The sequence below is a fragment of the Anopheles merus genome, chromosome 3L (assembly GCF_017562075.2).
Source record: "Anopheles merus strain MAF chromosome 3L, AmerM5.1, whole genome shotgun sequence".
In the NCBI taxonomy this organism is placed as follows: domain Eukaryota; kingdom Metazoa; phylum Arthropoda; class Insecta; order Diptera; family Culicidae; genus Anopheles; species Anopheles merus.
In genome coordinates this window covers 29221329-29243778 of record NC_054085.1, presented here as the reverse complement: position 1 = coordinate 29243778, position 22450 = coordinate 29221329, and the positions used below count along the sequence as shown (strand labels likewise).

The window sequence follows — 22450 nt, the reverse complement described above, 5'->3', positions numbered from 1 at the left end:
TAACGCCACACCATCATCACTGATTACACGGATCGACTATAAACAATTTTATTTTAATCTATCGCATCTTCCGAGTCATCGTCTTCGAACGGTTGCTCGTGCGAGAGTTGCAGCTTCACCAGCTCTACTTCGTCGAACACGCGCAGAAAGTTTACTCCTGCAAGTTTATTAAGTTCTTCTTCGGACCATGGTTGGAATGTTTCCCCATCGGCGTACTTTCCTTGCTGGAGGGCGTTGAACAGGTTTGGAAACATGGACACATCCTTCAACCCATCGATGGCGCCATCGAAGCTCTCAAATCCACTCCCAATTCCGATGTGATCCGATCCGATGACTTCCCTCAGGTAGTTCAGATGTTCTGCAGACAAGAGAGCGCGATCGTAGTACTGATCGATAACGTGAATCAATGATCTTACTCACCAAGCACATTATCGAGTGTGTATCCTCCCAGAATCTCCGGGTCGAAGGTTATCATAATAAGGCCTCCCTGTGTGGCAAGCGGGATCAGTACGTCTTCCTTTACGTTTAGATGGTGCTTGTTGATAGCGTACGCCCCGGCATTGCTGAAAATGACCGGGGCCCGGCTGTACCGCAGCACATCCAATGCTGCCCCGTAGCTTGCGTACGACAGATCCACGATCATACCGAGACGGTTCATTTCCCACACAACCAGGCGTCCCCAAAGGGAAAGATCCGTTCTCAGTTGGGTAGAATCGATGTCCACGATGTCAACGAGGGCTGAGTCAACCCAGTTGCAGCAATTTTGTTCCGATGCCAGGGACATACATCTTACGCCGAGTGCGTACAGTGAGCGTAACAGTCCGAGCTTCGAGTTGATCGTATGTCCGCCTTTCACAGCGATCAGGGACCTTATTTTTCCCTGCCTAATAGGATCCACTATCTGAGTTAGGGATGTGACCCGCGAAAGATCATGGTGGTGTTTTTCGATCAAACGATTTAGTGTGTCGATTTGTTCAAATACTCTTTGTGTTGCTTCCGAGGGAGAATCGGTACAGTTTGCACCGACGTACCACATCTGGCCATATACGTGTCCAGCTCGGAGACGGATCAGATCCGTGCGGGAAGTGTTAATCTTGCTCCAAACGGGATGCCGCCGCAGGTCCCAGTTGAGGTCAAACTCTCGTAGGTTATTGTTGGTAACATTAGCTACGTTCATAATCAGTCTGTTGTGTCTTGAATTCAAAAGAACAAATTTAGAACAAAAAAAAACGAGAAAAATATACACATTTTTACTTACCCCACAAATATTAGGTTGTCATTCCTTTCAATCCTTTCATCGGCATTCAAAACATTTCCAAAAAATATCAGACAAGAAATTAACGCAAATAGAAGCCCACCCCACATTAAAAGAGATGGAGAATATTCTGAAAAGATAAAACATAGAAATTGACTATTAATTTGCAAATTCAAACGGTCATATTAAATAGGAATTTTCTTTTAAAGCGAAATGTTTCATGAAACATTTCAACTCATATTTCAGCACATTGGAAATTGATATTTTTACCGTTATCTTCATTGCTTGCAGTGTTTTGAACAGTTTATCCACTTAATAGTAATTTAAGTTAATTTAAAACTGTTAATTTTACCCACATAACCAACAATCTCAAAATTAGTTGAAAAAAAATTCCACGGTTTTCGAAATTGAATGTGACATTTGATTCGAACTTGATGTTTACGTTCAATTTGACAGCCAAAACAACACGGACGGGTTTGTTTACATGTTGTGCCGGTGATTTTTTTTGGTACCAGCAAGCAACACGTTTCTTAGTGCACCGATATGGTCGATTTAAATAGTTTAACGTTAAAGTTTAACACAAAACTCGAACCAGCCTTCAGTTTACCACAATCCTGCTACATTTGGCCGAAAGCAAGTGAACGAAATCAATGGACACTGTTTCCTGGAGTGCCGGCCGAATGCCGTCTACAGAATGGTCGCCGCTTGCTATGGCGCGTCTATTCGCACCAGGATCGAAATTCTACGCACCGAGAAGCTTACTTTGCCTACCAGACGGTAGAATTGGAAAGGGAAGCCCCGGCGAGCGCCATCACCAGTGAAGAAAACATCCTGGTGGAGATACGACCAATACAACCAGCGCTAGAAGACTTCCAAGCAGTGACCGTCGACGTTCAGCTGGATTGTTCGCGTCTTAAAGTGGATCTACTGCTGACGAAAGAGTGCCTGGCAGACACATTGGCCACATTTCTTAAAGGAACATTCTTCTGTAAAGGTTGTCGGATCGATTTCACCGGCTGCCTTCGGGACAGAAACATGGGAATTTGTGGTGTTTATGTGAAGGAAACACAGGGACCATCCGTGTACGGTGAAGTAGACCGGCACACGGTGATAAAAATCGACCAAATACTCTACCACCCGGAAACGCTCACACAGAAACCATTGGGAGGCATCGGCGGTGTACGGGAGCAACTGGAAGCAGCCCTAACCGAAAGCCGCTCTCTGCTCCTTATCGGGCCGAGTGGATCCGGCAAGTATAGCTTGGTGAAATCGGTGACCAGCGAGAAAAATCTCCCGCTGTTTGAAATCCGCGGACTGCACTTTCTCCGATCGTTGCCCGGGGAAACGGAAGCGGAACTGCGGCAAACGTTCCTTCGATTGCGCCTTTTCCAGGAGCTCATCGAGCGAGAGAAACCCGCCATTCTGCTGGTGAAAGATATCGATACCATCTGTCCAAAGATTGGTGCGAAGAAAGGCGAAGACGTCGTCAATATCGCGCGGATCGCATCCCAGTTTGTATCGCTCGTCGATCAGTACAGGGAGTCGGCGGAGAATGTTATCATCATCGGGACAACGTCGAGCGTGGAAAGCATGGACACGCGCCTTCGCCGTCCCGGCCGGTTAGATAAGGAAATTACTCTCGGCATCCCGTCAAAAGAGCAACGGATTGATATATTACGTTGCTTTTATGCCACTGCGCGAGGTACGCTCACCGACGAACAGCTGGACCTGGTCGGACAACGAACGGCGGGCTACGTTGGGGCAGAGCTGGAGCTGCTCTACTACAATCTCGTACGGGAGATGCACAAGCAGCAACTTCCGTTCGAAGAGGCCCTCGCCGAGATACAGAAAAAGCACCGACCGAGCAATCTGCGTAACGCAACAGGCCTCGTGGGCAGGGAGGCCACGCTAAGTCTCGATTCTTTCGGCGGCATGGATGAGCTTAAAGCGCTGCTGAGACTTTGCATAGTCGAGCAGCTGGCAAATCCGGCCCGCTTTCAACGGCTTGGCATTCACCCACTACGCGGCATACTTCTGTACGGTCCGCCGGGTTGTGCGAAGACCACACTCGCCAAATGTTTGGCGGCGGAAACCGGCATGACCTTCCTGTCCCTGTCGGCGGCGCAAGTTTACTCGCCCTACGTGGGCGATGCGGAGAAGCTTATCACACGCGTGTTTAACGAAGCGCGCACGAATGCACCGGCGGTAGTGTTTTTGGATGAAATCGACTCGCTCGTCGGCAATCGTGGCACGGGCGGTATGAAGGGTGGCTCCGGTGCCGTCAATATGGGCGTCCTGTCGACACTGCTGATGGAGATGGATGGTATCGGGCAGGCGGAACAGGCGGCCAGTGCGCTCAGCGAAGATGCGAAGCGGGTCGTTGTGATTGCGGCCACCAATCGGCCCGATATGGTGGACGACGCTTTGCTGCGACCGGGCCGGCTGACCAAACTGATCCACGTACCGGCCCCGGATGGGAAGGGACGGTTGGAAATATTGCGAAAAATAGCGACCAACGTGCCCTTTGCGGAAGACGTTCAGCTGGAGCTGGTGGCGGAACAGACGGAACGATACTCCGGCGCTGATCTGCAGAACCTTTGCACCCAGGTAATGGAAGGTGTCCTTTTTCGCTTTCGAGAAAAGTTGTTATAGTTTGCTTTGTGCTTCTTTTAGGCGGCACTGAATGCGGCAACGGAAGATTTAAATGCAACCGTCGTTACAATGGCACACCTTCGGAGTGCGCTGCAAGACGTTCGACCATCGTTGACGAAGGAACAGATCGATTGGTACCACAGCTACGAGGCAAACCGGTTGCGATAGTAGGAATAAGTTTGCTATCCTTCTGCATACCTCCAGCTGAGTAGATTTATAGTAGACCAACGTAAATTTGATTAAAAAATGTCTCGGAATATCCGAACAGAGCAACTACAGGTAAACATTATTTATAACAATCTGCGAGCAGACTTTCCTTCGGTATGCCATTTTCACGTGAAAAAGGCATATTATACATCGTTGACGTACGATGGTTGTCATTTGCTCACTGTATAGCAACTGTAAAAATCAAGTGTAACAGTATGAGCGCCGAGTGAACTTAAACGACCGAAATAGAAGCAAATTTTCTAGAATTTTAAAGTCTAATTATAGAGAAAATTGAATATTTATAAACACAGTGGAACGCCTTTTCATCTCGACTTATTCGGACTTCACCTTCAGGACCGTTCCACTGTATTGCCATACATTTTTAAGAACATAAGGCTTCTGGTTTATACCGTGACCACCGTTGCCGTCAGTAGCATTATAATGTAAAATTCAAAATGTTAGATAAAAAGATTATTCGCTGAATAATTTAAAACCGCTCATAAATGACGATCAATTTTCAACTTAATCGTCGTACAACAAACCTCCTTCCTCCTTCTAAAATATTTCTCTCATCATAAGTTTCCGATCACGAATCACGTATCAAACAAATGTCCCGCACAACCGTGTGTTTGCGTGTACTGGCGGGAAATATGTTGTAAATGCAAATCGATGCATGATAAACGACCGAAAAGCAACGCAATCGCTTCCCCGATAAGATCCCCCATATCAGGAGTGGACAACCTGTCCGATGCTTACCATTCTCTTCCGTTCGATGTTCAGTCGGCTGCCGTTGGATCGCCATCTGGTATCACTGTATGAGTCTTGTTTGTGTATTTTTTGCATATCCCCGGCACCGGTGTGATGTCGGATGCCCTTTGTCGTGGAAATGACTTCCCCACTTGAACAACCGCTAACAGTTTGCCGGCAGCGTGTTCTATCAAGCAACAGCTTTTATCGTACTGAGCATCGAATGTGTTCGTCTAGAAGCGTACGTCCTGCGCCAGATGGTTCTATCGTTTGTATGCGTGTTAGAAAGGTATGACCCGTTCAACATACGGTCGTGATATGGAATCCCCAGCAGCTCCCCCATCCGTATCGATAAGAGCGCTTCCGATCGATTATCGCCTTCGCCAGTCTGTTCATCGTGAAGATATGATAGTAAGCAAGGGTGGGGCAGAGATAGTTAAGCTCACTCTTCACCAAGCGTTGTGTCATGCACTCTTGCGCACTGTGAGTTACCTTGGCTTACTTAAGTCGTTTTCTCAGTCCCAATTTTAAAAGCTTAACTCTCTTGCTCTCCCAAGAGTTGGCCAGAATTCTTTTGGAGCAGCCATCATACCTAACGACTTGGCTTCGTTCCCCTCGGGAATGTTCGGGGTTTGAAACATTCGGTACCGTGCCATATCTTATCTAATCTTTTCCCATATGTTCCCTTTGCTACAGGTAAGAAGACAGAAAAAAGTCTCCAACAAAACATTACCTCTTATCAGAAAGCTATAGCGCGAAGCCATTCGTTACCATATTGTGCTGAATGTGTACGAAAAACGCATATTAACAAGCGTTGTTTGCGAGTTCTGATAAAACAAACTACCCGTTGACGAGGAGATAGGACCGGCTGGCCACGGCCCGAACGGCGTACCGATTCCGGTGAGACAGTCGCTACAAGTTCGCGAACGTGACAGGACGTGGCATCATCATCCACGCGTGCTCTCAGGGTCAGAATTCAAGGTGTGATGCAGGCATTAGATCAAAATCGGTTCGAAATATAATCAGTGGAATTCGGGGTGTTTTTACATTTTTAAACGTTAACTTCTGGGTATATCGTAATCTACAGGCAGCAGTGATTGAATTACTGAAATGTGACACTATATTGCGCACGGTTGCGCATACAACATTCAATCGATAAGCGGCAAGGCGAAAAGGAACCACCGATTCAACAAGGCGATTGTATTGTAATTGTACCAACTGGCCCGATAACGTCGCTGAATGATGGATTAATTGGAGGGAACTTTATTGATAGACCCGTCGTTCTGTGCGAGAGCCGAGCGCCGATCGTAACCGCTTTGCCGTTGGAGGTTGGTGGCCATTGTTGTGCCACTCGATTGAGAAAACGCGACGAAAAATCTCAGTTCAGTTGTTTGAACATTTATTGAACCTCGACGTGCAGGTACAACAGTCCGAGCTGTTGGTCTGGTGGTGACGTTAGTAGCAGAAGACGACGTGTTAGCTATATAGAATAAGGCGCTTGTTCGATTGGACTGTGTCGTGATAAGAAGATGTTGTGAGTGTGATGGAATATTGTTTTAGGGTTTTGTTATTTTGTCTTTGTGCCAGTGTTATGATCTAAAGATTCGTTTGATATTCTTATAAGCAGGCGTTAACGGCAATGGATTAGTGTGTAATGGCGTTGTTTCATTTGTTTTTCTCTCTCCCCATTTTAGTATGACTGAATATTTGTGCATGATGCATCCGAAGTCTTCTTGGAGGAGTGACTAACAGCAACGAAACGGTGTAAAGAGTGAATAACGAACGAATCAATATTTTGTGTGCGCCTGTGTTTGAACAGTATCGAACAGTGATGAGACACAGTAATAATGGTGGTGCAGGGAATCGTGCTGCTTGTCGTCGTGTTGCTCGGTAGAGTATGGACTTTGATTCACACTGGAAGAGCCGTTTACAATGACGAAAACTCCGCCTTGAGGCTTAGTGCCTTACCGTCCCAGACATTTGATGATCTGGACGAATTAGACCAACGAAATGGCCACTGTCGTTTGAAACCATTGAATATAACCGTTTCAAGATCGGTGGTGAGTGTTGAAGAATGGAGCGATGAAAAGGACCATAATGTGTTCTACCACTTGGAGGTGCAATGGATACAACCAAACGCAACCGTGTCTAGCGCGAACTTGACAGCCTGGTTGATGCAAAACATTGCGCTCCCTGTGCAGGATCAGTGCACTTTACTCAAACTGAAGGCCTGCCGGAACGATCTGCGTACATCCGTCTGTGTCTGTGGAGACTGGGAACCTCAGTGTGGTAAAATAACCGATATTCAAGTGCTGGAAGTAGGAAACGATAATCCTAGCTTCGTCCTTACGTGGAAAGTGCAAGACCAAGCGTGTGTGCATCGGTATGAGTTGTTGATGGGAAGTTCCGTCATTTCATTGGAGATTCCATTTGTTGGAATGTCAGGACTGCAACCCGGAAAAAAGTATCGAGTGGTGCTGAAAATAATCTGCATAAATGCAGGCAAGGTGCAACATCTCCTAGAGATCTACGTAAAATCTCCAGTAAAGCAAACAACGCCTAACCCATGGAGATGTGGCCTGGAGTTCTATGTACAAAATCGCAATGAAATTGGCGTTGTGATCAATGATAATCCTAAAACATTCCAGTTTTATCACATTGCTCGTCCTATCACAAAGAGAAAAGTCTGTTCCAAAGAAGCAAGAAAGGAGTCCTATAAGACTAAGACTCATGGGAAGCTATCTGTTTCCGACACGAACTTCCAACCCAATAGAGTTCCGGTTGATGTTTCTATTCTACAATTGCCTCTTGATGCTTTCTCTAAACCATCGCACATTGAATTACCATCAAACGCAAAATCAAAAGTGCTTTCGGCTATTCCACCTCTTTGTCCGGGTCTTCGGACACGATCATCGTCCGGCGATGTAATCATCAAACCGCAAACCGTCGGACCAGTGCGTGATCTGCGCGCAAACACCGATCTCGACCGAAGCGTCCTGCTTTCATGGAGACCGCCAAAGGAAGATGCGGCTTGCGTCAAGGAATACCTTATCACGTGGTCCTCCGAAAGCGCAATTATCGATGCATCGAGAACAGTTTACAATGTGACTAACCTGGAGCCATGCATGACGTACGAGTTTACGGTGAACGCTATCGACCATAGCAACGGCAAGGGAACGCCAGAAAGCATTTCTGCTACGGTGCGTGAGCTCCAACAGCTATCCCAAGTGACGGAGCTGGAACTGAACGAGGTGGAACCTCGATCACTGTCCGTCAAGTGGAAACCTCCAACGAATGGGACGTTCTGTGTGGAGTCGTACCGTGTAGTGGCGTGGTATAACAATCCCGCAAACAGTGCAGATGTTACGGAAGTGTTTTCCAACACCACGACCGATCAGCACGTAACGTTTGGGGAGGTGATCGCTTGCATGTCGTACACGGTGCAAGTCATACCGATCTCCACCAGCAAAAACGACGGTCTGAACGAGATCGGAACGATCAAAACGAAGGAACGAACGATCCTCTCCTATCATGTGGAGCCGATCCGTGCGATTGCGTTGAGTTCACGCAGTTTGGAGCTGTCTACGATGCTGCACAGTGAAAACAACAACAATTGTTTGTTGGTGACCGTCGCGTTCAACTGCACCAAGATGGTGGAAGGTGAACCAGATCCCGAATCGCAGGTACTAATTGCAGTAGATTATTTTCATTCCCGAAACATTGTATAGTATTTTACTTGGTCGTCTTGTTGGTTATAGGTCATCAAAGAGTTCGTCATTCCAAATGGCAACAATACCTTTGAAGGTATTGTAGAGCCATTGGTACCGTACTCCACGTACGAATGCAACGCAAAGATTCAGAACATTGCAGGCTGGTCCGATCCGACTCCAGCGTACACGTTTGTAACGGCCGAAGATGGTAATGCAAAATGTTGATGATCCTCAGATGATGATCTTTTCATACTTTGTTGGTTTTCTCGCTTATCATTGCAGTGCCCGAAAGCCCAAGCGTGATTGAACTGGTCGGAAAGAACCGATCGATTGGTATCATATGGAAGGCACCTACCGTGAAGAATGGAGTTGTCGTCCGCTATCGCATACACGTCCGTATGGTCGCTCCAGAGTACCCACTGCCCAAGCTGTGCGCTCCGCTGGAGGAGTTCAACGAAACGGTGGATCTGCGGGACGAGGTGAATCCCGACGAGTCACGCAGCTGGGATGGAATCGAATTTGAGCATGTGGTTGCCAAGCTGAATCCTTACACGCTGTACATGGTACAGGTGGCTGCGGCAACGGGGGCTGGCTTTGGGCCGTACACCGAGCCGGTGGAGGTGGTCACTCTACCCGATGTGTCGAACGTGACTGCAAGCTTTCGGATCGATAAAATCGAAGGCCCCGAGCTGAACCAGACGTACAAATCGTCGGTATGGTTTGGCTGGGACTTGCCGTGCGGTTTGAACGGTAGGCTGAAGCGATTCGTCGGTGAGATGTACGGTATTCGCGAGCAGGATCCTCCCAATCCGCACGCCTTAACCTGGGAGGTAAATGTGGGTGAGGAGGAAGAGATACTGGATGTGTATAGCTACGTGGAAGATCGCCTGAAGCCTGAGTACAACTACACGGTAGCGATACGCGTGGAAGTGGTCGCTGTGGAGGAGCTTAGTGATGAAGTGAAGGTCCAGTTCGAGTCACCGGCAGGCAGTATGTGCTGGACGTTTGCATCTGGTTGAAGGGGTTCTTTTAACCACATTTTTTGTTTCAGTTCCGTCTATTGATCAGAAGGAGGAATGGTTCAATGTGGACGTGTTTGAGGCACCCAATCCTACCAACACGGCCCGCATAATGCTCGGCAACATCACGCTCACGTCGGACATTGGCAGCATCCGCTACATGGCACTGCTAATTTCGGAACGGCTCTGCCAGCCCGACCCAACACCCCGCACGGACTTCATCAACAGCACTGGCGGTACGCAGTGGCCCAGCGTGTCGGATTGGTACTTGGCGAACAAAAAGCGCTGCGCGGAGCAGTACCAAACGACACCAAAGTTCTGGAATCCAATGGCTCGTATCCAACGGGCGACGACCGCTCGCGAAGCAGCAGGACTGGTCGAGTACGTCATCGGGAATGAAAATTGCGACATAGGACAGGAGTACTGCAATGGACCGCTGAAGCCGGGCACGGAGTATGCGCTCATAGTGCGAATCTTTTCCCGCAGCGGGTACACCGACTCCGAGATGCAGGTATTCCGTACGGACTCACTGATTAAGGTCGGTTTAATTGTGAGCGCTGTGCTGGCGTGTCTGGTGCTAGCATTCCTCGGCGGATTGTTTGTGGTGTGGCGCAAGCAACGGCTGCTGCTTCCCGCACAGCAAACGCGCGGCCCTCCCACGGAAGAACCGGCCGACATACCGGTAAAGAACTTCCCGCACCAGTACGACGAGCTGTTTCAATCGAACCGGGAAAAGGTGTCGAAAGAGTTCCAGGCCATCAACTACTTCTCCGACTTTGCGCTGCAGGACACGGGGAGCTTCCAGAGTGCGCGCGAGAATGAGCGCAAGAATCGGTACGTTAACATCTTGCCGTACGACTCGAACCGCGTACTGCTGGACAGCAATGAGGACGGCGAGGAGGGTGAGTATGGTGCGAACGACTACATCAACGCCTCGTTCATCGAGGGCTACAAGTACCAGCGGGAGTACATAGCGACACAGGGTCCCAAGCAGGAGACGTGCGCCGACTTTTGGCGGATGGTGTTGCAGTACGAGATCGAGTCGATCGTCATGCTGACGCAACCGATCGATCACGACAAGAACAAGTGCTGCCAGTACTTCCCGCGCTTCGACCAGTACACCGACTATGGGGACATTCGCGTCAAGTGTACGCAGGAGCTGAACCTATCGCTCTACTACAAGCGTCTGTTTCTCGTTTCGAAGGTATTGGAAATCGCTTGCCGACTGAAAGGATGACGCTCGGGTGACGTAGTAATAATAACGATTTTGTTGGTTTGGTTTTTGCAGGGAAATCTAACGAAAGCGGTGTTCCACTATCACTTCCTCGAATGGCCCGATCACAGCTGCCCGGCCAGTACGGCGGATCTGATAAAGTTTTGCAAGATTGTGCGCGCGGAGCGGAAAAGCTACGCCATCCCGCTGGTAGTGCACTGCAGTGCGGGAGTCGGCCGTACCGGCACGTTCATCGCGCTGGACATTGTGCTCCAGCGGCTGCAGCAGGAGAAGAAGATCAACGTGTACGACACGGTAAAGCAGCTGCGGCGCCAGCGCGTCAAGATGGTGCAAACGCTCGACCAGTACACCTTCCTGTACCAGTGCTGCATGGAGTACGTGTCCAAGAGCAATCGAAAAAGTAAGGAAGGAGGGGACGCAAACTTTACGAAAAGCTGCAAACAAATGGCATGAACATTGCATATAATTTGAGATTTTTTTCTTCTTCTTTTGTAGAGCCAAAGACGAGCAACATCGAGATCATCAGGCGGGACGAGAAAGGGAAACAGCACTACCCGGATGTGATCCTGGAGGTGGAACAGCAGCACATCGCTGTCGGGAATGGCGGCAAGCCGTTGTTTAACATAAAGTTTCCCAAATCGGTCAACGCCGGCGGCCTGGCCAATGTCAGCTTTGCTCCGAACGAAATCGAAAGTGATAAATCCGTGTGAGGCAGCTGCAGCGAGTCAGTACTCCCGCACTAGCTAGGAATTTGTGTGTTTTTTAAATGTTTTAGGTTTTTTTATGATATTGTATATTTTTTAACTTAAAATATCGATCTGTTGTATTGTTGGTTTGATGTACTGTGGGTAATTTATAACGAATAAAGCATAACATTCGTATACCAGCTTAGAGTAGTGAGCACAAAACATTTGTCAAATCAATTTAAAAAAAGGTGTATGCTACTATTGCTACTACTACTCGATTCGAAACGTTTGACACACTTTCGTGATACTTTTGTGGATTGGAATTAGAGGTGGGCATTTCGGTTCTTTTAAGCGAACGTGAATGAACCGAGTCGTTCATTGCTGTGACCATGAACATGATTCTGGTACTTTCTTTGTTTTGCAAACAGAAATATCTGTAAAACTACAGATTAATCGGTTGGTCTAATCTATTGATGGGTAATCCGGAGTGGAGTCGTGTATCAACTCTGACCCTAGTGCGCAAAATTTGAATCCTACTCCGGATCATTACCGGATTCGACTCCGGATGAGTTCGGATGGGTCTGGATGCGAGCGTACATTCGCAGCAGTGCGTCAGCAGCTCCTCGGCGGCGAGGGTGGTCCTTCACCTCTTGCGCGACGCCGAGGTCTGCGATGCCGCAAAGCAGACCACAGCCCAACTGCAGCGAGCGTGGGACGAGGAGGGTCGCCGCCTTGGCCGATTACGCCGATGAAGTCGCCGACTTGGAGGCTCCTCGTGTCGAAGTGCGGCGCGCCCGCAACGAAAGACGAAACGCCAACCGGCGGGCAGCGAGAGCGCATCAAACGGAGGAGAAGCGCAGAGATCGCCCACCGAGCCCGCCAGCCTCACCTACAACAGCTGCGAGGCGGGAAGCGATCCGGCTGCGAGTTGCGGATATGCGGGAGAGATGGCGGCAGCAACTGAATGTGATTCGAAGACGCGTGTCATTCGACGAATCCGGCATTCGAAGTCAGCGAAGGCAGCAACAGTCGAGACAGAAGTAGCCTCCCGTTAGCTGGCCTCAGTAGCACATCATATGGCTGAAACGTCAGCACAGGAGAGTCCCTGTCGGGAAATTACAGAAAGACACGGCCACCGAGGCCGTTTGCCGTTTGAAAAAGGAATAAATGTGATTTAAGTAATAAATCGAGGAAGGTGCCTTGTGCACGCCTGGTAGAGGCTATTCAGCGAAAACACCCTTGCGGGAAAATGTGTAGGGGTAGGATAATGTTATACAATAATTAAATGAACTTCCACCAACGTTAGGCTGTAAAGTAGTTTTGCTGTGTGGAGACTTATACTTTCACAGGTATTTCGGGTCAGATTTAATTGTGTGTGATAGTGTCCAATATCTGTTGCTGCTGTCCCAGTAAAACCCTCATAAATTTTCACTTTTTATTTTAATTTACTGACGTCGTATAACGATCAGTATGATATCAGATAGCAGACGCTGTTAGACTCGAGGAGAAAACAAATTTGCAAAGAAAATGTCACACACGTGTACTAGCGCAGCACTATACCGATAGGAACAGTACGGTACGGGTGAATCAGAGACTAATGTATAGAAGGTCGCGACATTATAAGGGGGCGGTCCCGTGACACACCTTAAAAGCATGTCCGTAGTGGGTTCAAGCCTGGAATGGTCCGTCGTCTCCCTGTACTGACTGGACTATACACTGCGTGTAGCACTGAATAATTCCCAAAAGACGGTTTAGGTCGGCATGTAGGACGTTACGCCAAGAACAAGCATAAGACAAGTTCGTGCATTGCGTCGTACGTGTAGAAGGAAGTTTTATTGATTGCCCTCAAAATGGATATTTAGATTCGTAATGATTGAACATTTTGGTGCAGCGTTATAGTAACCTGCTTGATGGAGATCACAATTTACAACGGTAATCTGCGTCGTGAATAATAACAATAATAATAAACAATAAAGCGTTGAATCATGTTATTTACGCTGGAAACTGATTCAAAAAACGCTGTATGACATGAGCAGTAAAAGTAACAATGCTATGTGAATTGTTAAAGTTCCTAAACAAAGAAGAATGCTTTTTACCACATGGATTGTGGTAACAATGCAGAATAAATTGCTTCTCGAAAACTCAGACTGAAAATGTAGACAACTAATTGATACTACACATCGTAATACACAGTAATACAAAGTTTCCATTACCTTCATTGTATTTGTCGTTCGAAGTAGATTGGTGACAGCACAATTCGAAATTAATCGCTTTTTGATGACCACAAAAAGATCAGTTTCATTTTACTAGTCTGTGCATAAAACTCGGTGCAACGAGCCCATACCATGTCAAACGAGTGATCGTACAGCTTCGCGAATATATTTCATCTTTTGGTTAAAGTGATCCGATGTCCGGATGGATTGTGTGGTGTGTAGTCAACCTTATTCAAAGCGTATCACATATATTCTAATAGAAAAACGTGTCGTCATTTCATCCTGCAATAGGTTACTGATCGTTGCAAACGTTGCAAGCAGTCTCGCTAGACTGGAGATGCATTGCTTTATTGAGTGCTACATTTCTAACTTCAAATCGAAAGAAGATACATTCGCGTTTCAACACATCGCAGACTATGCGCATGTCGTCAACATGAATAATGTGCAGATGAAACGCATTCATCAGCGGATCCTGCAACAACTGCCTCCCTTTGTGGATACCGTAAAGATAGCAAACTCCAAAAAACTGAAATGGATCAGCGTTCCCCAAGCGTTGCGAAAACTTGAGATCAGAGACATCAATTTGAGAAGAATCGATATAGCGGCCAACAGCACATTAAACATGTTACATATTATAAGCAGTCCAAATCTAATGAAAATTCCGCTCGCTGTTAAAAATGCACCAAAGCTGCAATACTTGAGACTGCGTGAATGTGGCTTGAGTAAGATTGATTTGGCAGTGTTTTGCGATCATGCTTATTTAAGTGAGCTTGATTTCGACAAAAATAAGATACGGTACGTCGAGAACACGTCGAAAAGGAACTGCAGCATCTACGATGTTCTTACTCTGTTGAGCCTAGCGGAAAATATGCTTACCACAGTAAACATGGAGCTGTTCAATGTGTTTGTCAGTTTGAAACATGTGGATTTACAAATGAATAGAATAACAACACTTTGGGGTCGGCTAGTTCATCGCACTATGGAGCATTTTGCGGTAGATTCAAATGATCTCGAAAATTTAGATCTGTGTGGTTGGGCTGTGCCATCAATGAGAATGGTTGTATTTTCCTCAAACTACCTTACGGCACTACCGGCATGCATCAACAACTGGACGAGTGTTACAACACTTTTTTTGAGCCAAAATAAGATGACGAACTTCAGCATCGAAAGTGTAGCAGGGATGAACAGTCTAATCTACTTGTATGTAGAATGCAACGAGCTTACCGATATTGTGTTGAGCAGTGTGCACTTTCCTCCAAATCTGAAAGTTGTAGACATCGATCGAAACCATCTCCGGTCACTAGATTTGTCTTTTATTCCGGTTCATTCGTTAACTGTATCGGTGAAAAATAATTTAATTGCGGACTTCTGGGCAAACATCACCTCGCCAAACGTAGCAACACTTTCGATGACGGGAAACCCAATTGACTGTACATGGGAAACACGTTTGGAACAACTGTTTGGCGAATGCATCAGGAATGACGTAATTATTCCTTTGCACGAGAAATTAATCAAAAACTGTCACGAGCGCTCAAACAAGGTGTTGTATGTTTAAGAAAACAAGCAAAAAATATGATCGGGGATGATAAGGGAATAAAATGATCGATTTTTTTTTTTTTTTTGGAAAAGTCTTGTGTGATTTTTACTTTTGACGGTGGCCCCATGCATTGGACTGTAATGTGTAATTAGTAAGAAGAAGAAGAAGAAGAAAAAGAAGAAGAAGCAAAAGAAGAGAAAGAAGAAAAAGAAAGAAGAAGAAGAAAAAGAAGAAGAAAAAGAAGAAGAAGAAGAAGAAAATATGCATTGTTGTTTTTCCACATATTTATAAAAGTTTGAGAAAAGCTAGCATTTTTCCTTTAATCTTGAGCATTTTTGTCCCATATTTTACTATTTTTTTGGAAAAGAGCCCTTTTTCCATTTTATAAACACGAATGAAAAAAATGTCGTCACACTTCGATCAAAACGAATGGATTTTTAGCTGGATTGCGAAGTATTGTGCCTCACAAAATAATGTTTGTTTCGCCCTGTGAATCACTTAAATTGTATATTTTGATTGCAATCTATTCTCACGATTCGATAGCAAAAACTATGACTTTTTGTACAAAACACTTATTTTAATCCACAGTTTAATAATTGAAACAAAGAGAGTGCTTCGATCCTATTTCATGCACAGCGCAAAGCCTCCTGATTTCACCATGCTATCATTTTGACAGTTTTTTGTTTACCATTAGCGTGCGGCAGCAGCTGCAAGTTCGTTACTTATTTTGCGGAATGACGGGCATGTTGTTCAGTCGTACGAGTTGACGACCGTACCACCAGACCGGCTAAACACGCCCATACATGCTTGGAAATCAGATTGACTGTGCATGGGAGTCACGTTTGGAACAATTATACCACCGACAAACCGACGTGACACTTCGAACAAAATGAGCTTCAAAAGTTGTCTCCTTATTCCAAATGAAAATACGTTAAACACTAGCGCCATCTCTATAATGATTCGCTTACTACACTAACACAGACGAGAAACTGCAGAACTTGATTTTTGTTTTTCTTCCCAAATTCCAATGCGTATTGTTTTATGTACTTCTCACATCTTATGCATTGATTTGGAAACTTATAAAATGATTTTCCTGGGTGTTTTGTCCAATAATTCTCACAAAATCTTGCCTCACACTTCCTTTGCAATTTGTATTTGGAAAAATTGTTTACATCTAAGATGCCGTGAACAGAGCTTACTTTGACAGAAGTGATCGCCTCACTAGCAAATGACAGTACTTTCGTGTGGGACACTTTTGTAACGCCAGTGTCACGTCGGTTTGTCAGTATAATCTGCGAATGCTTTAGCAACGATTGAATTATTCTTTTGCGTGACAAAGAGATGAAAAGTTGCAACGACCACAATTTAAGGCATTATTTTATGTTTTAAATGGATCATGTTGTTGTATCTATATATCGTTTTGTACTATCATTGTAGATATCTCTGGAATAAAACAATCGAGCACATTAATGCAGTGGCTCAGATAATTGATGATAAAGCTGCCAAGGATATGCTGAGTGCAATATCAATAGCACCGTCATCTATGTTTTTTCGATAATATTTTAGCATTTTACGTATCGATCGTACGCTCGGATTGGACTTTGAATAAATGTTACATATTTCCAGTTTCATGCTTAACAATGTACCATCTTGTCGCTGACGACAATTTAGGCTTAAAAAACAAAGCGTTGCTAGGTCAATAAATGCTGACTAGCTACGTTATGCAACGCGCCAGCGATGCGCGCTGGTTTAACGATTATATAGAAAAATAGGCTAAGAAGAATAGACTAAGAAGAATATGCTGATCGACGAACATCAACACGAAACCATCAATAATTGACAAACGTTGCGAAGCATGAATAACACCATCTTATAAGACCAGTTGTTTATTGAATTGTAATTAGTTAAAAGAATTTTGATTTTGAAAACAATTTTTTTTTTTTGATCGCCTAGTTTAATAACACCTGAAAAAGCCAGTAGCGCTTTTTGATTATAAAGGGAGTGTTAATTTTTATCAGATTTAGACGGGCTTTCAACATTTACTTCCAGTAGTTCTGTTAACTATTCTTCTTCTTCTTTTTTGGCTCAACAACCGATGCCGGTCAAGACCTGCCAACTCACTTGTGGGGTTGGCTTTCAGTGACTTATTGATTTCCCCCCATAGCAGGATAGTCAGTCCTTCGTATGGCGGCACGGTCTATTTGGGGCTTGAACCCATGACGGGCATGTTATTAAGTCGTACGAGTTGACGACTGTACCATGAGACCGGTTAACTATTAACGGAGTAATTAAATCGTTTCTTCGAGTACGACTTTCCGTGACATTTGTTCTATTGGGGTGCAGTGGTAAAGTATCTTGCGAGCGTTGATTAATGATAATTACATTGGAAACTATGTTCTTTTTTTTTGTTAGTTTTTTCTACTCATTTGAATTTTTAATGACAAATTGGAAAAATCAAATTTCAGTTCAATTAAGATAAGAATACATTGCTTACTGAATAGTGACACTGAAAATGTAGATCACACATTGCTACTACACATTTTCATCGCTAAAATTACTTTCAATGTACCCAAAACATCAACACGAGGGTTTTTGTTACCTTCATTGTATTTGTCGTTCGAAGTAGATTGGTGACAGCACAATTCGAAATTAATCGCTTTTTGATGACCACAAAAAAAAAACAGTTTCATTTTACTAGTTTGTGCATAAAACTCGGTGAAACGAGCCCATGCCATGTCAAACGAGTGATCGTACAGCTTCGCGAATATATTTCATTTTTTGGTTAAAGTGATCCGATGTCCGGATGGATTGGGTGGTGTGTAGTCAACCTTATTCAAAGCGTATCACATATATTCTAATAGAAAAACGTGTCGTCATTTCATCATGCAATAGGTTACTGATCGTGGCAAACGTTGCAAGCAGTCTCGCTAGACTGGAGATGCATTGCTTTCATGAGTGCTACATTTATAACTTTAAATCCAGAGGAGATACATTCGCGTTTCAACACATCGCAGACTATGCGCATGTCGTCAACATGAATAATGTGCGGATGAAACGCGTGCATCAGCGGATCCTGGAACAACTGCCTCCCTTTGTAGATACTGTAAAGATAGCACGCTCCGGGAAACTGAAATGGATCAGTGTTCCACAATCATTGCGCAGCCTAGAGATCAAATTCACCGGTTTGAGAAGGATCGATATAGCACCCAACAGCTCATTAAACACTTTAAACATTATCGGTAGTGATCTGGTGAAAGTTCCGCTCGCCTTTAAGAATGCACCAATGTTGAAATTGCTGGGACTATACTCCTGTAAATTCAATGCGATTGATTTGGCAACATTTTGTGACTACCCTAATTTAAGTGAGCTTTTTTTAGAAAGCAATCAAATACGGTACGTTGTGAACACGTCGAAAAGGAACTGCAGCATCTACAAAGCTCTTACTACGTTGACGCTAACGGGAAATATGCTTACCACAGTAAACATGGAGCTGTTCAATGTGTTTGTCAATATGGTGGTATTGAGTTTAAACCAGAATAGAATTACCACGTTATCAGGTCGGTTAGTTCATCCCACTATGGGAATATTTTCGGTATATAAAAATATGCTCGAACATGTAGACCTGTGTGGTTGGGATGTGCCATCAATGAAGAACGTTTTTTTGGCAGCAAATCGTCTAACGACGCTGCCGGAATGCATCAACAACTGGACGAGTGTTTCAAAGCTCCAGTTGAGCTGTAATCAGATGGTCAAATTTAGTATCGAAAGTGTAGCGGGAATGAATAATCTGGAAAGTATAGTCTTAGAATGCAACAAGCTAACCGAAATAATGTTGAACAGTGTGCACTTTCCTCCAAACTTAAGCTTGCTTCGTATTGGTCGAAATTATCTCACATCGTTAGATTTGTCGTTCATTCCGGTTCGATCGTTACAAGTATCAGTGGAATATAATTTAATCTCAAGTTTTGATGCGAGCAACACCTCGCCTAATGTAACACGCCTATACATGGTTGGAAATCAGATTGACTGTACATGGGAATCTCGTTTGGAACAATTGTACGGTGAATGCACTAGAAACGATTCAATTACTCTTTTCCATAAACAATCGTTAACAATGTGCGGCAACGGCACAAACAAAATCATTTATGTTTAAATGTTGCCGATTGTTTGACCTCTTCAATGTTTGGTGTTCTTTGTGCGCACCGTTTGGGAATATAATCCTGGAAATAGTTTAGTAGTATGCTGAATGTTGTTATTGGGGTCCTTTCCGTTTTAATTTCGTAGGCTGAAATTACATCCTGTCATCTGTTTGCATTGTATAGCAATTTTCGAGCAGCTATCTAAGTGGGTACAACATACAGGTGGGCTTATCCCAAGGTGTATTAATTAAGAAGGCTGACTTATATCGCTTTTGCTTCTGAATGAAGATTTTAAAAGTGTTTTATGTATTCGTCAAGCCTCCCAGAGCAAAAATGTTCACCCATCCTGTCAAAAAGTGATATTCCAATTTGGCTATAAAAAGATCACCTGGACTAGATACACTTTGATTCTGGATTCTATCACCAGATCTCTTTAATGCACCTTGGGATAAATGTAAACACTACCTTTTTTGCCATTTTTCGAGCAGGTACTCGAATCTAATTCTTCCACTGAAAAGAATTAGATTCGTTATTTGAGGTACTGTAAACAAAAATATTTCAAACAACAATGGAGAGCTTTTTTTTTGAAAAAATAAAATTATAATCGAAAGTATGCCACAAACAGCTCTGTGTATTTATTTCAAACGAAAAAATGAAAGAAATAGAAAGGAAAGTATTTGTGACATACTTTGTTTTCGTCACTTGACAGAGCGATTGTCATGTAATCGGTTTTTGATGATCAAAAAAACAATTATTTCTTCTTCTTTTTCTTTCATTTTTGTATAAAACTCGCTGCAAAGGGTCTATGCCAACGTAAAACTAGTTGGATGGTGGTGAGAGTAATACTTTTATTCTTCATATTTCATCAACAGAGTCATCGATGTTCCGATGGGTAGTGTGGTGTGTGTTTAATACATTTAAAGTGTATCGCATTGATTCTAATAGAAAAAAAACACGTGTCGTTACTGTTCATGCAATAGGTTACTGATCGTTGCAAACGCCGCAAGCAGTATTACTGCACTTGAAATGATTTGCTATGCCGAGTGCTACATTTCTAACTTCAAAACAGGAGGAGACGCGTTCGCGTTTCAACACATATCCAGCTTCATTCATGTACTGAATATGGATAATGTGCAGATGATACAGGTTGATCGGTGGATCCTGGAACAACTGCCACCTTATGTACACACTCTAAAGATAGTAAACTCTAAAAAGCTTCAACGTGTTAGTGTTTCGAATGCATTGGGCAGCCTACATATAAAAACGACTAATCTGAAAAGGATCGATATAGCTGCTAACAGTTCATTAAACGTTTTAGTTATTTCTGGTAGTGACCTAATGCAAGTTCCACACGATGTTAAAAATGCACAAATGCTATCTAGTTTGAGATTGCAAAAGAGTAAAATCGGTGAAATTGATTTGGCAGCATTTTGCGATCACTCAGATTTAAGTGAACTTCTTCTTGATGGGAATAAGATACGCTACCTGGTGAACACGTCGACAAGAAACTGCAGCATCTACGGATCGTTGACTGGGATACAGCTATCAGACAATGTGCTTACCACAGTAAACATGGAGCTGTTCAATGTGTTTGTCAACTTGAGCCAGTTGGATATACAAATGAATAAAATCACAACGCTATCGGGACGGTTGGCTCATCGCTCTTTGGAAGTTCTTGCGCTGAATGAAAACAAGCTTGGACATGTAGACCTGTGCGGTTGGGATGTGCCATCAATGAATATAGTTTCCTTTTCCGCAAACAACCTTACAACACTGCCGGAATGCATAACCAATTGGACGAGCGTTTCACAGCTCATTTTAAGCTTTAATGAGTTTACCAATTTCGGTATCGAAAGTGTAGCGGGAATGAACAATCTGGAGTCGATAGACTTAGAATGTAACAAGCTAGCCGAAATAGTGTTGAACAGTGTGCACTTTCCTCCAAAATTAAAAGACATTCGTATTAGTCGAAATTATCTCACATCGTTAGATTTGTCGTTCATACCGGTACGATCGTTAGACGTATTAGTGGTACATAATTTAATCTCAAGTTTCGATGCGAGCAACACCTCGCCAAATGTAACACGTCTAAGAATGAAAGGGAATCAGATTGACTGTTCGTGGGAATCGTGCTTGGAACGATTTTATGGAGAATGCATTAGAAATGAATCAATTAATAAATTGCGCGAAGAAAATATGAAAAGATGCGACGACCACATGACTAGGGTTTATTATGTATAAATAGGACTGAAGGGTACTGCTCGACAACAGCTTATAAAAAGATCGCCCAGCTCGTCGGTGTAAACAAGGTGCATACGTTTCATGTCCTACATACGTCTTTATATAAAGAAGTGAATAAACGTTCTCTTGCATTATGATTCTCAACCGCGTAAGTCATCATTCGAAAGCTCATTCATAACCTCTTGCACACGCCTTTGCGCCATATTGCCACCTCAGCTTGGCCCTCCCAGGAACGTGAACGGTTTCCTCAGGCATAGCAAGCTGAACAGACTGCAAAAGCACGTTCACCTATCCGTACGTCACTCCCACGTAGTTGATCCCTTGGTAGAGTAGGACCAAAAGGCTGAGGGACCCTTAAATTAGTCCGTGTCGAGCCGTGGCTGCATACTTTCTCCACCCTCATTAGCGCGTCGACGGACGTTTCTGCAGCGTATCACTACGCCAACCAGGCAGTGATCGGAATCGATGTTGGATCCTTTATACGTTCCGACGTTGAACATACTTGACTGCCGTCGACGATTTACCATCACGTGGTAGATCCTGGTTGGATGTGGCTCCATCAGGGAACACACACGTGACCTTTTGGATATATCCCTGCGCCCAAATTCGCCCATAGTCTGTCATCAATAGCCTTGCGTGTTCGTCTCGTAGGTTGTGAGCACCTAGTTCATTAGAACTTTTTCGATGTCCGATGAACAAATTTAATAAATACTGAATACTAAAATGTAACATTGGAAGAAATCCCCTTCAAAATTATATTACGCATTAACGTGCAATTACAGACTGCAACTCCCTATCTCAACACTTTTC

General features: G+C 44.4%; 4 protein-coding genes across 16 annotated transcripts; 3 read left to right on the top strand and 1 right to left on the bottom strand.

Moving 5' to 3' along the window:
* Positions 1-23: 23 nt before the first annotated feature.
* LOC121598476 (dipeptidase 1-like) lies at positions 24-16316 on the bottom strand. 9 transcript variants are annotated; one of them, XM_041925389.1, is made up of 5 exons: positions 16229-16290; positions 14948-15057; positions 1259-1385; positions 421-1193; positions 24-358 (listed from the first exon to the last, which is right to left on the bottom strand). In XM_041925389.1, the coding sequence occupies exons 2-5, from the start codon at positions 15012-15014 to the stop codon at positions 54-56; spliced, it is 1272 nt and encodes a 423-aa protein (XP_041781323.1). In that variant the 5' UTR covers positions 15015-15057; positions 16229-16290; the 3' UTR covers positions 24-53. The 9 variants fall into 9 exon arrangements, with proteins under 9 accessions (XP_041781323.1, XP_041781319.1, XP_041781320.1 ...); XM_041925385.1 differs by lacking the exon at positions 16229-16290 and adding an exon at positions 15728-15898 and having other exon boundaries at positions 14948-15216; XM_041925386.1 differs by lacking the exon at positions 16229-16290 and adding an exon at positions 15728-15898.
* Positions 4083-11710, top strand: LOC121598475 (phosphatidylinositol phosphatase PTPRQ). Of its 5 annotated transcripts, XM_041925380.1 has the most exons (8): positions 4083-4186; positions 5558-5829; positions 6556-8544; positions 8620-8779; positions 8854-9561; positions 9623-10794; positions 10879-11224; positions 11320-11710. In XM_041925380.1, exons 3-8 carry the CDS (start codon positions 6709-6711, stop codon positions 11532-11534), a joined length of 4437 nt encoding a protein of 1478 aa, XP_041781314.1. In that variant the 5' UTR covers positions 4083-4186; positions 5558-5829; positions 6556-6708; the 3' UTR covers positions 11535-11710. The 5 variants fall into 5 exon arrangements, with proteins under 5 accessions (XP_041781314.1, XP_041781318.1, XP_041781315.1 ...); XM_041925384.1 differs by lacking the exon at positions 5558-5829; XM_041925381.1 differs by lacking the exon at positions 4083-4186 and having other exon boundaries at positions 5771-5842.
* A 1678-nt stretch (positions 16317-17994) lies between the features above and the next one.
* Positions 17995-19592, top strand: LOC121599528 (connectin-like). Its single transcript, XM_041927398.1, has 2 exons — positions 17995-18075; positions 18153-19592. The coding sequence occupies exons 1-2, from the start codon at positions 18056-18058 to the stop codon at positions 19411-19413; spliced, it is 1281 nt and encodes a 426-aa protein (XP_041783332.1). The 5' UTR covers positions 17995-18055; the 3' UTR covers positions 19414-19592.
* A 646-nt stretch (positions 19593-20238) lies between these two features.
* On the top strand, positions 20239-21770 carry LOC121599691 (leucine-rich repeat protein SHOC-2-like). The gene is made up of 2 exons (XM_041927710.1): positions 20239-20299; positions 20380-21770. Exons 1-2 carry the CDS (start codon positions 20280-20282, stop codon positions 21638-21640), a joined length of 1281 nt encoding a protein of 426 aa, XP_041783644.1. The 5' UTR covers positions 20239-20279; the 3' UTR covers positions 21641-21770.
* The last annotated feature ends 680 nt before the right edge of the window (positions 21771-22450 follow it).

What these genes read in the sequence shown, in the direction of transcription:
- LOC121599528 (XM_041927398.1), top strand. Translation starts at nt 18,056, where the DNA reads ATGTCCGGATGGATTGGGTG. An exon ending in ATGTCCGGATGGATTGGGTG is followed by an intron (nt 18,076 to 18,152) that starts GTGTGTAGTCAA and finishes ATCATGCAATAG; the next exon opens with GTTACTGATCGTGGCAAACG.
- LOC121598475 (XM_041925384.1), top strand. Translation starts at nt 6,709, where the DNA reads ATGGTGGTGCAGGGAATCGTGCTGCTTGTCGTCGTGTTGCTCGGTAGA. An exon ending in GTCTGTTTCTCGTTTCGAAG is followed by an intron (nt 10,795 to 10,878) that starts GTATTGGAAATC and finishes TGGTTTTTGCAG; the next exon opens with GGAAATCTAACGAAAGCGGT. An exon ending in GTCCAAGAGCAATCGAAAAA is followed by an intron (nt 11,225 to 11,319) that starts GTAAGGAAGGAG and finishes CTTCTTTTGTAG; the next exon opens with AGCCAAAGACGAGCAACATC.
- LOC121598476 (XM_041925389.1), bottom strand. Translation starts at nt 15,014, where the DNA reads ATGGTTTCGATCGATGTCTACAACTTTCAGATTTGGAGGAAAGTGCAC. An exon ending in GACAACCTAATATTTGTGGG is followed by an intron (nt 1,194 to 1,258) that starts GTAAGTAAAAAT and finishes TTTGAATTCAAG; the next exon opens with ACACAACAGACTGATTATGA. An exon ending in CACACTCGATAATGTGCTTG is followed by an intron (nt 359 to 420) that starts GTGAGTAAGATC and finishes TCTTGTCTGCAG; the next exon opens with AACATCTGAACTACCTGAGG.
- LOC121599691 (XM_041927710.1), top strand. Translation starts at nt 20,280, where the DNA reads ATGTTCCGATGGGTAGTGTG. An exon ending in ATGTTCCGATGGGTAGTGTG is followed by an intron (nt 20,300 to 20,379) that starts GTGTGTGTTTAA and finishes TTCATGCAATAG; the next exon opens with GTTACTGATCGTTGCAAACG.